Source organism: Theobroma cacao, unplaced genomic scaffold (genome assembly GCF_000208745.1).
Source record: "Theobroma cacao cultivar B97-61/B2 unplaced genomic scaffold, Criollo_cocoa_genome_V2, whole genome shotgun sequence".
NCBI lineage: Eukaryota > Viridiplantae > Streptophyta > Magnoliopsida > Malvales > Malvaceae > Theobroma > Theobroma cacao.
In genome coordinates, this window is record NW_017234724.1 from 35,321 (window position 1) to 48,387 (window position 13,067).

General features: G+C 31.1%; 1 protein-coding gene and 1 long non-coding RNA gene across 2 annotated transcripts; one reads left to right on the forward strand and one right to left on the reverse strand.

The window, feature by feature from the left end:
• Positions 1-438: 438 nt before the first annotated feature.
• On the reverse strand, positions 439-2,917 carry LOC108663858. The gene is made up of 3 exons (XR_001929959.1): positions 2,881-2,917; positions 1,506-1,581; positions 439-631 (listed from the first exon to the last, which is right to left on the reverse strand). It is a non-coding gene; the product is annotated as an uncharacterized LOC108663858 (long non-coding RNA).
• Positions 2,918-8,137: 5,220 nt separating this feature from the next.
• Positions 8,138-9,202, forward strand: LOC18604292 (21 kDa seed protein). Its single transcript, XM_007036681.2, has one exon. It carries the CDS (start codon positions 8,304-8,306, stop codon positions 8,967-8,969), a length of 666 nt encoding a protein of 221 aa, XP_007036743.1. The 5' UTR covers positions 8,138-8,303; the 3' UTR covers positions 8,970-9,202.
• Positions 9,203-13,067: the final 3,865 nt, after the last annotated feature.

Below are 13,067 nucleotides of genomic sequence, written 5' to 3' on the forward strand. Positions count from 1 at the left end.
GCTAGAGAGAAAAACTGTCACGACCCGGTACTCCCCTCGAGCCCGTGACAACCACCGCGACATCCCAGTAGACATTCGTTACCCGGAGTGCCAATCGGAACCCCGCAAGGCTTTAGTACCATTTTTTTTCATCTCCCCTATGAGTAATCATCGCCAAACCTCGTTTTTGAAGAATTTTAAGCTTTTTCCCTTTCAAAATCGTGGAAAAATAATTTTCGCCTCACAGGGGCGTTTTCGTCATTTTTTCTTAAAATTTTCCGAACCCGACTAAAGATGTAGTAGATGAGTGGAAAACACATATTTCATGATTTAAAATAAATTTGAGTGTCTAAAACATTTATTAAAAATGATATTGCAATCATTTGAATAAAATAAAAATATTCAATAAAATATTCTAATTTCTTGTAAAACAATATTTATGGAGTGATCGATAAATAATTTTTGTAATGTAAAAGCTAAATAAATTCATACGTACTATAATACAGATAACCGGGGTATGAAATTTACTTTACAGTGACTCGTGGGCGCACAAGGAACAAAAGTGCACAAAGGCAATAAACCTACAGTTTTTGGAGTAGTAAAGCCAACTATAATCCTTGACGATATCTGCTATCAACAAGCTACCTTGGGCCTGAAATGGTTGAAAATGAGGGTGGTGAGATTATAAAATCCCGGTGAGTAAACAGATACCATATAAACCATTTAAAGTCTAGTAAATGGAGACAAATAAAACAGTTTAACATATTGAAATTCATCACCTTTCAACTTGTTTCAACCAAATAAAATCAATTCATATAAATCGAGTAATTAACATGGCTTATGAGTATCTTAAAACTTTGGCTCGTGCCAAAATCATTCTCATACCCAGTTATCAGGGATACCTTGGCCGAGGGTTATCCCAAACCGAGTCCGCCAAGGCTGTTAAAAAGTTATGTACGCATAAATCATGTTTTTATTTTGAAAACATAGTCGTTCCTTGACGTTGGCCGAGTTCCCCCTCACGTGGTGGTTTGACGTGAAGTGAACTCTAAAAGTGTTAACCTCAGGAGTTATCCATCCGCGCCTCTCAAACTGAGGTATGAATATAACGGGGTTTACAGTGGCCCTCTAATAGGCTGGTCCACGGAAACCCGCCCACTGCAGTAAGCTAAACCCACCATACAATAAAAATTCAATAGCATGATATGACAATTTTATCATTATCCAGCCTATCAAGGCAAACAATAATTTATACATTTCAACACAAATACCAATTCAGCCATTCATGGCAATATTGTCATAAGCCAATCAATTAGAACCATAAATTCACAATACATCAAATGGTCTCCAATTACTCTATTTGCAAAGTCATCATTCAATTTTAAAAAAATTTTATGAAATCATTTTATTTAAACCCATTTTGTTTATAAAACCTAAAAATTTACCATTTAAACTCATTTTTTATAAAATCACAAAATCGGATAAAAACCACTCTAGATAATTAAGACGATAGTAAGGTTACTCACAGTACTAGGAGTTCGATATACTCCTATTCCCGATCTTCGAGCACACTCTTTTTACCCTTGTTAGAGGGCTCACTACCTATACATCATACGTGACACGAATTTCAATAAATTGTGCCAATTTATCATAAACTATTTCAGGCTCTATAAATCTATATGAATGCACGAAATGTGATGCAAAATGTCCGAATTGCCGTTTAAATATGGTATTCGACCTAATTTGCACTATTCTCGGTGTAATTGGCTAAAACCTCCAATTTAACTCTAAATCGATTTCTTTCACTTTCTACACTCCAATTATACTTAAAATACCTCAATGACTATGAATATGATTCAATTTATCAGTCCGAACCATAAATCGAACATGTCTATACATTAGGTAAAAATTCAGATTTTCATGCTAAAATTTCCCATTAAATTTCTAGCCTCACCAATCATTAAAAACCACCAAAATATCATGAAATATCATCAATTTCAGCCTCAATATCCTCCCTAGAAAATTTGGCCTCTTGTGGGTTTGTGAAGAACAAAGTGATTCCTTGCTAGATTTTCATACTTTCCATTACCAAACAACCAAAAACACTTAATTAGCTTGAAATCTAGCAAAATCAATGCTCAAAACCTCTCCTCTCAAATTCGGCCAGCATGGGTTCATCATGCAAACTTGAGTTCTAAGCATGAAAAATGAAAAAGAAAGCATGGGTAGTGTAAATCACAAGATAAAATCACAAAATTTTACCTTTATTAGCTTAATCCCTTGAAATCCCACACTTTTTCTTCAATTTTCCCACCTAGGGTTTGTGTTCTTTCCTTTCCTTTTCACTTCATGCTTTGGCCAGCCATATGGGTGAGACTAAGAGAGTTTTAAATAGATTTTACAAGGAAATTCTAGAATAATCCAAGCTTGACACATGGCATGTTTCCATTGGTCCATGTGTAATACTTATCCATTAAGCAATCTCTCTCCACCACATAAAATGTTTCAATTATCCACAATGTAAAATGTTAATGGCTGAAATCCATGGGCATGACAAGTGTCAGGTGGTGTAAAATTCCAAAAATTCCCATTTTGTCCTCGGGTGACAAAATTACCATTTTGCCCCTAGAACATGAAAATCATCAAAATTTTTATTTCCTTGTCATTTCACCCATATTTTCATCATTCATTTATGCTTTAGGCCTACTTAAGCCATAATATTGTTTAAAACTTACTTTTATGGGCTTATTGAGAAAATGACGAAAATTACCCTTGATTAGGGATACCGCGTATATTTCTATCTATGAGTCTATAAAGGTCAAGGTCTCACATTCTAAGCATGGAAAATGAAAAAGACAACATGGGTAATGTAAATCACAAGATAAAATCACAAAATTTTACCTTTATTAGCTTAATCGCTTGAAATCCCACACTTTTTTCTTCAATTTTCCCACCTAGGGTTTGTGTTCTTTCCTTTCCTCTTCACTTCATGCTTTGACTGGCCATGTGGGTGAGACTAAGAGAGTTTTAAATAGATTTTACAAGGAAATTCTAGAATAATCCAAGCTTGACACATGGCATGTTTCCATTGGTCCATGTGTAATACTTATCCATTAAGCAATCTCTCTCCACCACATAAAATGTTTCAATTATCCACAATGTAAAATGTTAATGGCTGAAATCCATGGGCATGACAAGTGTTAGGTGGTGTAAAATTCCAAAATTCCAACTTTGCCCCTATAAACTCGTAAAATTACCGTTTTGCCCCTAGGACTCCAAAAATGTCAAAATTTAAAATTTTCACCTCTCAAACTCAAATCATACTCCAATGAGTCAAATGTGATCAAAATCTTTTCTAAAAATTCCCATTTTGTCATCGAGTGACAAAATTACCATTTTGCCCCTAGAACATGAAAATTCCAAATTGACTCTGATTCAGCCCTCGAACTCCAAATCATCATTTTAAGTCATTTTGGGGTTTTAAAATTCTCAATTTCATCTTAAGATCTCTATTTAGACTAGTTCGAGGCTTAATTCAACTTAATAGTACCATTTGGTACAATATCGACTTTTGACGATTTTTCGGGGCTTTCCAAGTATGCAAGCATATTGTCAATCACATGAAGGACATGGCAAGTACTTTATAAGGTCGGGCTTGACAAAAACTAAAACAAAGGAAAATGGGAAGAGAAGAGACAAAAGAAAGTTTATATACTAGGGTTAGGTAGGGGTAAAACGGCACAATTTTAAGGAGGTTGGATTTGGTCCCAAACGACGTAGCTTTGAGAGTTGGAAGGGCAGTGGTTTGTGCACCAAACCGGTACGTTTTAGGAAGAGGATCTGCAGGTCGCAGAGGAAGCGGATTGATTGAAGCGGGCTGGCTGTTTAGGTCAACTTAGCCTAGAAACGTAAACCTTTTACCATTTTCCTTAGATCTTTTGTGGTTTTGGCTAGTTCATTTTAGTTGTCCTTAGGATTATTGTCTAATTATGTAGGATTAGTTTTAGATTATTTTAGCATAATGTTCTAAAATTCTTAGATATTATTTTTAGGTTTAGGAAAATAATACAAATAGAAGAGTATAAACTATATATATGTATAAAAATAATAATAAAAAATGTTTAGGTATGAAAAGAATTTAAATGTTGGAGAATATTCATTAAAGGTATTTAAACTTAGGTAAGTGAAGCATATATGCAAATCAGAAAATAAATTGTCAAATGAAATTTGTTTATAGTGATAGATCGAGAGAGATAAATAGAGATAAAAAATATAAATGAATGAAGTAAATAGATGATTGGCTAAAAATATAGATAGATTAAATAAAATAAATATTGGAAATTATTGAGTTGTTGGTAGGGTATACTTGGGCAAAAATATATAAAGGAATATGTAAAATATGTATATACATTAGATTATAAAAATATGTTTAGTGAATGAGTATAAAAAGGAAAAGGGAATATTACAAAAGGAAATGAATAGAAAATATGTCTTAGAATAAGATAAAATATACATTTATGTAATAATAGGATATAATATTTAGTCACAAGGAACTTTGATGTAGGTTAAAAAATGAGGAGGGAAACATTTGATGTTAAACATTACAAATTAGTAAAGTTAGTCAAATGATAATTATAATAAATCATGTATTAGAATCTACCTTAGAAAATTGAATCTTAAAATACCATAATATTAACTATAGGAATAATGTATAAGTTGTACCAATGATGGGATGTTCATCCGGAACACGAGGAGTGACAATTTCGAAGGAATTTTCCTAGGTTCAGGATTTAAATTAAGACTCCATCAGTAGGATGGGAAGGTCATAATTTTGAAATTATGATATTCTTAATTTTTAATAAACAAAAATTATTATATAATAAATTAGTCAATATATAAATATAAATATAATAAATATAAAAGAACAAATGACATATATTCATTTAAGGTGTCAAAAGATAAATATAAAATTTTGAAAAAATATAATACTCGTGAAATAAATAAATAAAAAATAAAATATTCAATGATAGGAAATTCATAATAGTGAATACACTTAAAGGATAAAAGTTAAATATTTAGTTATATAAAATATATATAATAATAAATTTTTAAGTGTTATAAGAAGGGAATAGGATAGATAACAAAAAGAGAAAGAAGTCGAATCAAAATATATACAACTATGAAATAAGATATCTTACTTAAAGACTATAGAGTTTGGGTAAAAAGAAAATATTAAAATAGATATACACCAAAATAACATAGGAAAATATGTAATTCTAACATACATATTTATAACGAAAAACGATAAAAAAGAGAGAATTTTAAGGAAATAACAAAGAAAATATAGGAGGATTTAGAAGCAAAATAATGAATTTCATAAGTACATCACTCATCATTATTACGTCGTAAATATCATGGCATATAGATATTTATGTATATGAGTATAAGTCCCGATGATGGGAGTTTTCGAAGAATCTTGTGAAGGCGAGTTTTCTTCAGAAAGTTTCCTAGGTGAAAAGATATCATCAGGTCCCACTAGTACGGTGGGAGGGTTTGGAGAATATATTTAATGAAATGGCTTTGGCTCGTAATAGGTCTGCATTTACAGAAATTCTATTTTTGCTAAAACGCGTACAATTACCCTGAAGATGAGATTTATTTGTTAAATTTGCGAAGACAAGTTTCTAGGATAATTTTCTAAGTGATAGAATATCCTTGGATCCCAGCAGCATAATAGGCAGATCCGGAAAATATCCTTAACAAAAGGTTTTTCATCCGATATTATTTGAATTTTATACCATGCATTTCACGAATGCATCATTTACACGTCACACTCATAAAGCTAGATAAAAATATTTTAATAAAATAGGGGATAAAACAAATGAATAATAATTAAGAAAACATAATAAATTTAAGAATTAGGGTTCCAATAGGATAATCTATAATTAAATGATACCGTTCGTGGAACGGACGTCAAGGGAGTGCTAATTCTTTCTCGGACGTAACCGTACTCCCGAACCCAGTCCTAAAATCGTAGACCAGTTTAACATTCTCTCGACGAACTTAAAATTAATTTAAGATCTCTTCGATTAAAATCGAGTTAATAGATGGTCAATCACATATAAAAAAAAAAGTTAGTGATAACTCTTAATTTTTCCCATATCTAGCGGTTGGGTTCCAAGACCGCATGTTACGACAATATGATAAAACTAAAGTTATATCTATTTATTTTCATACCTTTTAGTGTTATATTATCATATTGTGTCTAAAATTATCAGATATAATCTATTCTCACAAAATTAATAAATTATAAGCAATATCGACAATTTTTTTTGTCCATGCGTTTATCTTGTATCTCAATTGCCTCTCATTATTATCATTACAAAACTTGTGCATTTTTTGACGAACATGACAAGACCAATGATGACAAAACAAAATCGACAAAACCTTATATTACCTGCCACGTATGTTATATTTTTCTATTTCTATTTGACATTTTGTTTGACATTTTGTTGAAATTTATATTATATATTTCATAATTACATAATGTACACATTATACAAATAAATCAAATAATAAACTTAAAATCATAAATAAAATCAAAAATAAAAATCAAACAATAAATTATGATTAAGGAAAATGGGATAAAAATCAAGAATTAAGATTAAGTAAAAATAACACATGATTAATTGGCATCATTATTTGAACAGATATCGTGGGGGTGCTAATACCTTCTTTGGGCGTAATCGTATTATCGAATTGATACATTATTTTGTAAACCGGAGCCTATTTCGTTAAAATGAACTTAAAATAAGTTTAAGTAATATTTTAAAGAAATAAACTCAAATAGGTGATCAATCACACCTTATCAAAGAAGATTAGTGACGACTCCATTTCATATCGAGCGATTGAACTCCTGAACTTGCACGTAATAATAATAATTAATTGATTAAGTGTAACATTTTGATCATATTGTATATCAAATGCATAATATATTTACCTCCAATCATTTCAAGTAGAATATATTTTGCTTGATAATATTTAAGACTAAAAAAGAATATATTCCTTGAAAAAGTGTACTTTATTATAATTTTTTCTCTAAAATTTATTTTATTTTTATACCTTTTACCTTGTGATCACTTGTTTAGCCTACCATTCTTATAAGCTTCAGAAATGTTATCATTGCTTTGCTGATTTTCTTCTCTCTCAGTTATCTTTATCAATTATAGAAATGAGTGACTCAAATATAAAAAAAAATCAACATTAATGGGATCTTCAAGAAATTTTGGCTCAATTTCTGGACTGCATTTTTGGCCTAGAAGCATGTTTTTGTTATACTCCGAAGCTCTCCAGAATCATAAAATCAAAAGGATAAATTTTTCTTTATATGATTAATATCTTAAGATCAACCATAAAGTATATATAATCAAATTGAAAATTTTTAAGTTATAAATTGTAAAACTGATTTTTTATTTTAAAGGTAATTTTAAAATTTTTCACATTATTACATACGAAAAATGCCATATCATATTTGCAAACTCATGATGTACCGATGGAAAACAACAAGTGAGACACAGTCCTCTCATCTTATTTAAATTTTATCACGTCAAATAATTTTTGTCTGATATTTCAAACTGGGCGATTATAAAGTGATAGTGAGTAGGCTTGGTAGGCTCTTTGATTTATTTATCAAGCTTCATCTAGTCTTTTTAATTATTTTATATTAAAAAATAAAGGATTGATATATAGTAGCAAGGCATCTCAAATAAAGTAAATCACGTTGCTGTTCAGAGCTAAAAGCAATGTTACTAAGGCATCTGTTTTTCCTTTAGTGGTAACTAGCACGTGGTCACAAACTCTTTTAACATTTTCTGACTTACGATTTTCGTCCGTATGTCTATCATTGCTATCGATTTTGGACTTCATCTCATAACCATGCAATTGAATGAACTTCGGACTTATCGTTTTTGCTTCGTTGCTTCATAAGCATATTGTATAAATAAAAATAATGCATGATAAACACCTGTTACACATAAAGACAAGTGTTAAAACAAGTTACATGCATTGCAACACATCATAAACATATACATTATGCACTTACCAACCAGTACAACAAAGCAAAATGGACATATACATGTCCACGTAGTAAGCTGATGCATGCTTGTCCTAACTTAAAAAAAAAATAGAAAAGAAGCTGGCCCAGCCTTGGGATGAATTATGAATATGAAACGATAATGCATGGCTTCCAGCCTCTATAAATTGAAGTATCAAAGCAAGTAACCGGCATCCAAATCAACACTTATCCAGCAACATTTCACTTAACCATGAAGACCGCAACAGCCGTAGTTTTACTCCTCTTCGCCTTCACATCAAAATCATATTTCTTTGGGGTAGCCAACGCTGCAAACTCTCCTGTGCTTGACACTGATGGTGATGAGCTCCAAACTGGGGTTCAATATTACGTCTTGTCATCGATATCGGGTGCTGGGGGTGGAGGGCTAGCCCTAGGAAGGGCTACAGGTCAAAGCTGCCCAGAAATTGTTGTCCAAAGACGATCCGACCTTGACAATGGTACTCCTGTAATCTTTTCAAATGCGGATAGCAAAGATGATGTTGTCCGCGTATCTACTGATGTAAACATAGAGTTCGTTCCCATCAGAGACAGACTCTGCTCAACGTCAACTGTGTGGAGGCTTGACAATTATGACAACTCGGCAGGCAAATGGTGGGTGACAACTGATGGGGTTAAAGGTGAACCTGGTCCTAACACTTTGTGCAGTTGGTTTAAGATTGAGAAGGCCGGAGTACTCGGTTACAAATTCAGGTTCTGTCCTTCTGTCTGTGATTCGTGCACAACTTTATGCAGCGATATTGGAAGACATTCAGATGATGATGGACAAATACGTTTGGCTCTCAGTGACAATGAATGGGCATGGATGTTTAAGAAAGCAAGTAAGACAATAAAACAAGTTGTTAACGCGAAGCATTAATTTTAAGTTTAATGTACGAAGTGTACGTCCAAAGCAGCAATACTAGCCGGTCGTTACTTTCCACTAAATAAAAGTTAAGTATGTGGTTCCCAGCCCAGTGTTGTAATGCTATGCCTATGTAGTCAGTGTCTTGTTTGAGGGTGGAGATGCTTAAAGGGTGTGTCTTCACAGCCCAGCTTCGTAGTCTTTCAGCTTTATGAATAAATGATTTGCCTCTTGCCTCTTTTATTACCATTATTTTTAGTATTGCTCTGACGACTTCATATAATGCAACCAACAAGAGAAAATTGCTCACAATGAACTTTTTTCATGTTTCTAGTACAAATGCTTTTCTTCGGGGTCTTCATTAAAAGAACATAAATTAAACTTTACATATAAATTTATGCAATTATAAACAGTACTTCTCATCGCAATTATGAACTAATATAATATATATTTGCTACATCATTGATAACTCATTCTGATGTGAAAGAATAATTTGGTTAAATATTAACTTATCATAATATTTTATTCAATAAACTCCACGTACACTCTTTATGGTGCAATCTTTTTTCATATAACATCACGAGGTTATTTTTTTTTTATATAAAACTTTCTGTTTTAGTCGTTTTCTCAAAAAGATTAATAGTGTTAAAGTTTTAATTAGTTTTTTTGTAAGTAGACACATTCTTCTCGTGTGCCCCTCCATTCTTAGCTACTCTGTTCCTTTTCCTGTATATGTTGAAGGAAAAGGAAAATGCAGAGAGATATGGAGTTTGAATTAGAATACAAACTTTGTCAAAATTGTGGAATATTTGTATGAATTGTATTCTTTATGGGACTTAACATAATGAAACTGAAAATATTGATAGAAAAAAAGAAAATCATTTCTTCTCTTTATATGATGCTATTTTTAGACCAACTATGAAGCAAATGAAAAATTTTGGCTGAAAATTTTTTTAAATTAAATACAAAAAGATTAAAACAAAAGTTATATTTGTCTGTTTACAAAAATCTAACTGAAACTTCAACTCGGTTATCCTTTTAGGAATAGAACTTAAAAACATTGTTTATATGCTAAAATATAACCTCAAGATGTTATATGAGAAAAAGTTATACCACAAGCGATAATGTGGAGTTTACTCCATTTTATTATTAGAAAGTATATAAAAGTGATAAATTACATTTATATATAATTTCAATTATAATCATAAGTATAATTAAATTTAAATTTTAAATGAAAACCTTGTTCGATTTAAATTCAAGAACTAATGTCTTTTCTTTTCAACAAAATTTGAAGAATTTTCACATTATTGCACTAAAATAATATCATGTCCTATTTTGCAGACTCATGATGTTCATTTAAAAGCGGTTGGCGAGACAAATATTGCCTATCCATTCAAATCGTATTACCTATGTTAATCAATTTTCATTTATTTACTTGTGAGATTTTGTCTTTATCTTCTCGATTATTGCATGCGATAAATGGATTGAGAGTTGTTGGGAAGCAGTAGCTATAAGTTTGTTATGAATTTATTCAAAGTAGCAGTTCTTGCTGTTACTTGGATGTTTCTGTTAAAGGTTGCCTTTGTTTGAGACTGGATATGTCCTTACTGGGTCTATCTTCACAACCTCTTTCCAACCTTGTGAATAAATAATTTGCTTCTTAGCTGAGTAATATGGAGTATATATTGATAAGCCGACTTTTGCCTTTTCTGCCGTTATGTATTGATTGCAATCATGGGCTTGCGTATTGCAATCCCTCCGGCATTGTTGTCCCTTTTAGTCTGTGAGGTAGGGAAAGGGAGAAAAAAAAGGAAAGAGAAAAGAATAAAATATGGGGAGGTTAATTTATGTTTATGATAAAATGTATTAAGTCGGTATTAATACTAGAGTTAATAATAATACTCTCTTTGTCTCGTAATATATTGTCCTAATTTAACTTTTAATAGTACATTTTTTTAAATTTTGACTTCATGTTATTTTAAATTAAAATATAAAACAAAAAGTTACTGAAAGCTATTACTGAAGAGCGTTTCAAGTATATTTTTATAAATATGTAGTTTAATAAATATCTTATCATGTTTTAATTATACTAGCATTCTTGATTACATGCTTTGTACATAAATATTTACTTCTACATATTTTTTTTAAAATTTAATTTTGAAGTATAAATAAATAAATTTTTTTGTTTGTTAAATTTATAAGTAATTTATTATTAGGAAAGAGACATGAAGTCCAATCAATAAAACCATTAAAACGTAAAAACTTATTTTGATAAAATTCATATCTAATTCAATTAGTAATTAGACACAATTTAAGATATTTTACATTTATTTTTACTTTTATATAAGTTAGGTGGAGTCTCAATTTCAAATCCAAATCTGATTTGCAACGTGAGTGAATTGGCAGCCTTGATGAGATGTCTACAAAGTCAGTTTTCAAGTGGAGGATGGCCAGCCGTTCTCCTTATATTTGGCTGTATCCAATTAGGATAGTTTGAGATTGGTTAAATTATGTAGTTAGTCCATGTACTATATAAAAAGTATAGATTTAGTCTTTATACAATAATTTGTGTGAATTGGGTCTCTCTATTTTGTCAATTTATTAATTTTAGTCTTTAACTCTAATACTATTAAATTTGACCGTTAAGTATGTGAATGTGGTATTTTGACCAAACAGTCATGGCACTAATAGAAATGATGTGACATAATGTTGCAATGGCACAATGCTGATGTGGCTGTTTTTTTTGGGAGAAATCTTAAATAGATTTCCCTTTTCCCTTAAGTAATTCAAATAGAAATCTCAAACTCTTTCAACATTCCTCTCTTTACGACGCCACAGAGCCCATTCAGCCATGGTCATGACGCCCAATGTTTTGTTTCGAGTCCAAATTTTTCTTTCTTTTTTTGATTTGAACTCCTTCAAACAAGCACCTACAACAGCACAAAAAGCACATTACTATGCTCATTAAAAGATACCTAATCAACCTAAAATTAACTAAAAACAAACTACCTAAATATTTAAAACGAAAATTAATATAAACTTTTAAAACGAGACTAATTCATATCAAAACTTAAAGACTTAGCCGCTTTTAATGCTTAAATAGTGACAAAATAATTTTACAACATAGAGTTATCAGTGCCTACAATTTGTTATCAATAAAGTGGTGGCCATTAATCAATTCACTTTCATCCAAGGCTGACAATTATTAGATTGGGCTTTTATAGCAAATGAAATGGTTGATTCGATGCGAAAGAGCAAAAGCGGTGGATTCTTCCTTATGGTCGATTTCAAAAAACCCTTTGATAGTGTCTCATGGGAGAACCTAAACTTTGTAATGCAAAAAGATGGATTCAAAGATAAATAATGGTCATGGATTATGGCCTATATCTCAACTGCCACTATCTTTATTTTGATCAATGGCTCTCCTACCAAGGAAATTAGAATGAAATGAGGGCTTAAGCAAAAAAGTCCACTTTCTCCATTTCTTTATAACTTGATTGCTAAAACTTTTAGTGCATGTTGTCGATTTTGCACACACAAGTATATGTATCGAACAAGTAATATAAACAGTAAGTCTAGAATCGTATTCCATACAGATTTGCTCCAAATTGTTCAAAAAGTACTAAAATTATGACAAATCAATCTTATTCAAGTAACTCAATTACTTAAACAATTAATTAAAAATAAATTTAATCAAAAACCTAAACTAATTAATGAAGACTACAAATTCATTAGAGAAAGGCAATAGATTAAAACCTAAGATTATAATTCAACACTTTATCTGACACCAACTGCTTTTATTATTTACATTTATGGGTGGTTTTGCTAACCTAGAATCTAAACTATGCATAAGTCTCCATTAAGACACTTGTACAAATATCTTCCCTAATTGGCTCACTATATGTTTATACTAACAAATTAAATAAGGTTCATTAAGCTAGTGTTCTAATTTGGCTATGTATGGCATTTAGGCGTATGTCTACCCTAATTGCGAAACAGATCACCTAAGTGACGTGAACATACACTATCAAACCTTAATCCAATCTAAAATTACTTTGTTGAGTCTCAATTAGATTCACAAATTAGTTAATTGTTGGCTAGAAAATCAAAAGC

Coding starts and splice junctions, on each gene's coding strand:
- LOC18604292 (XM_007036681.2), top strand. CDS start 8,304: ATGAAGACCGCAACAGCCGTAGTTTTACTCCTCTTCGCCTTCACATCA.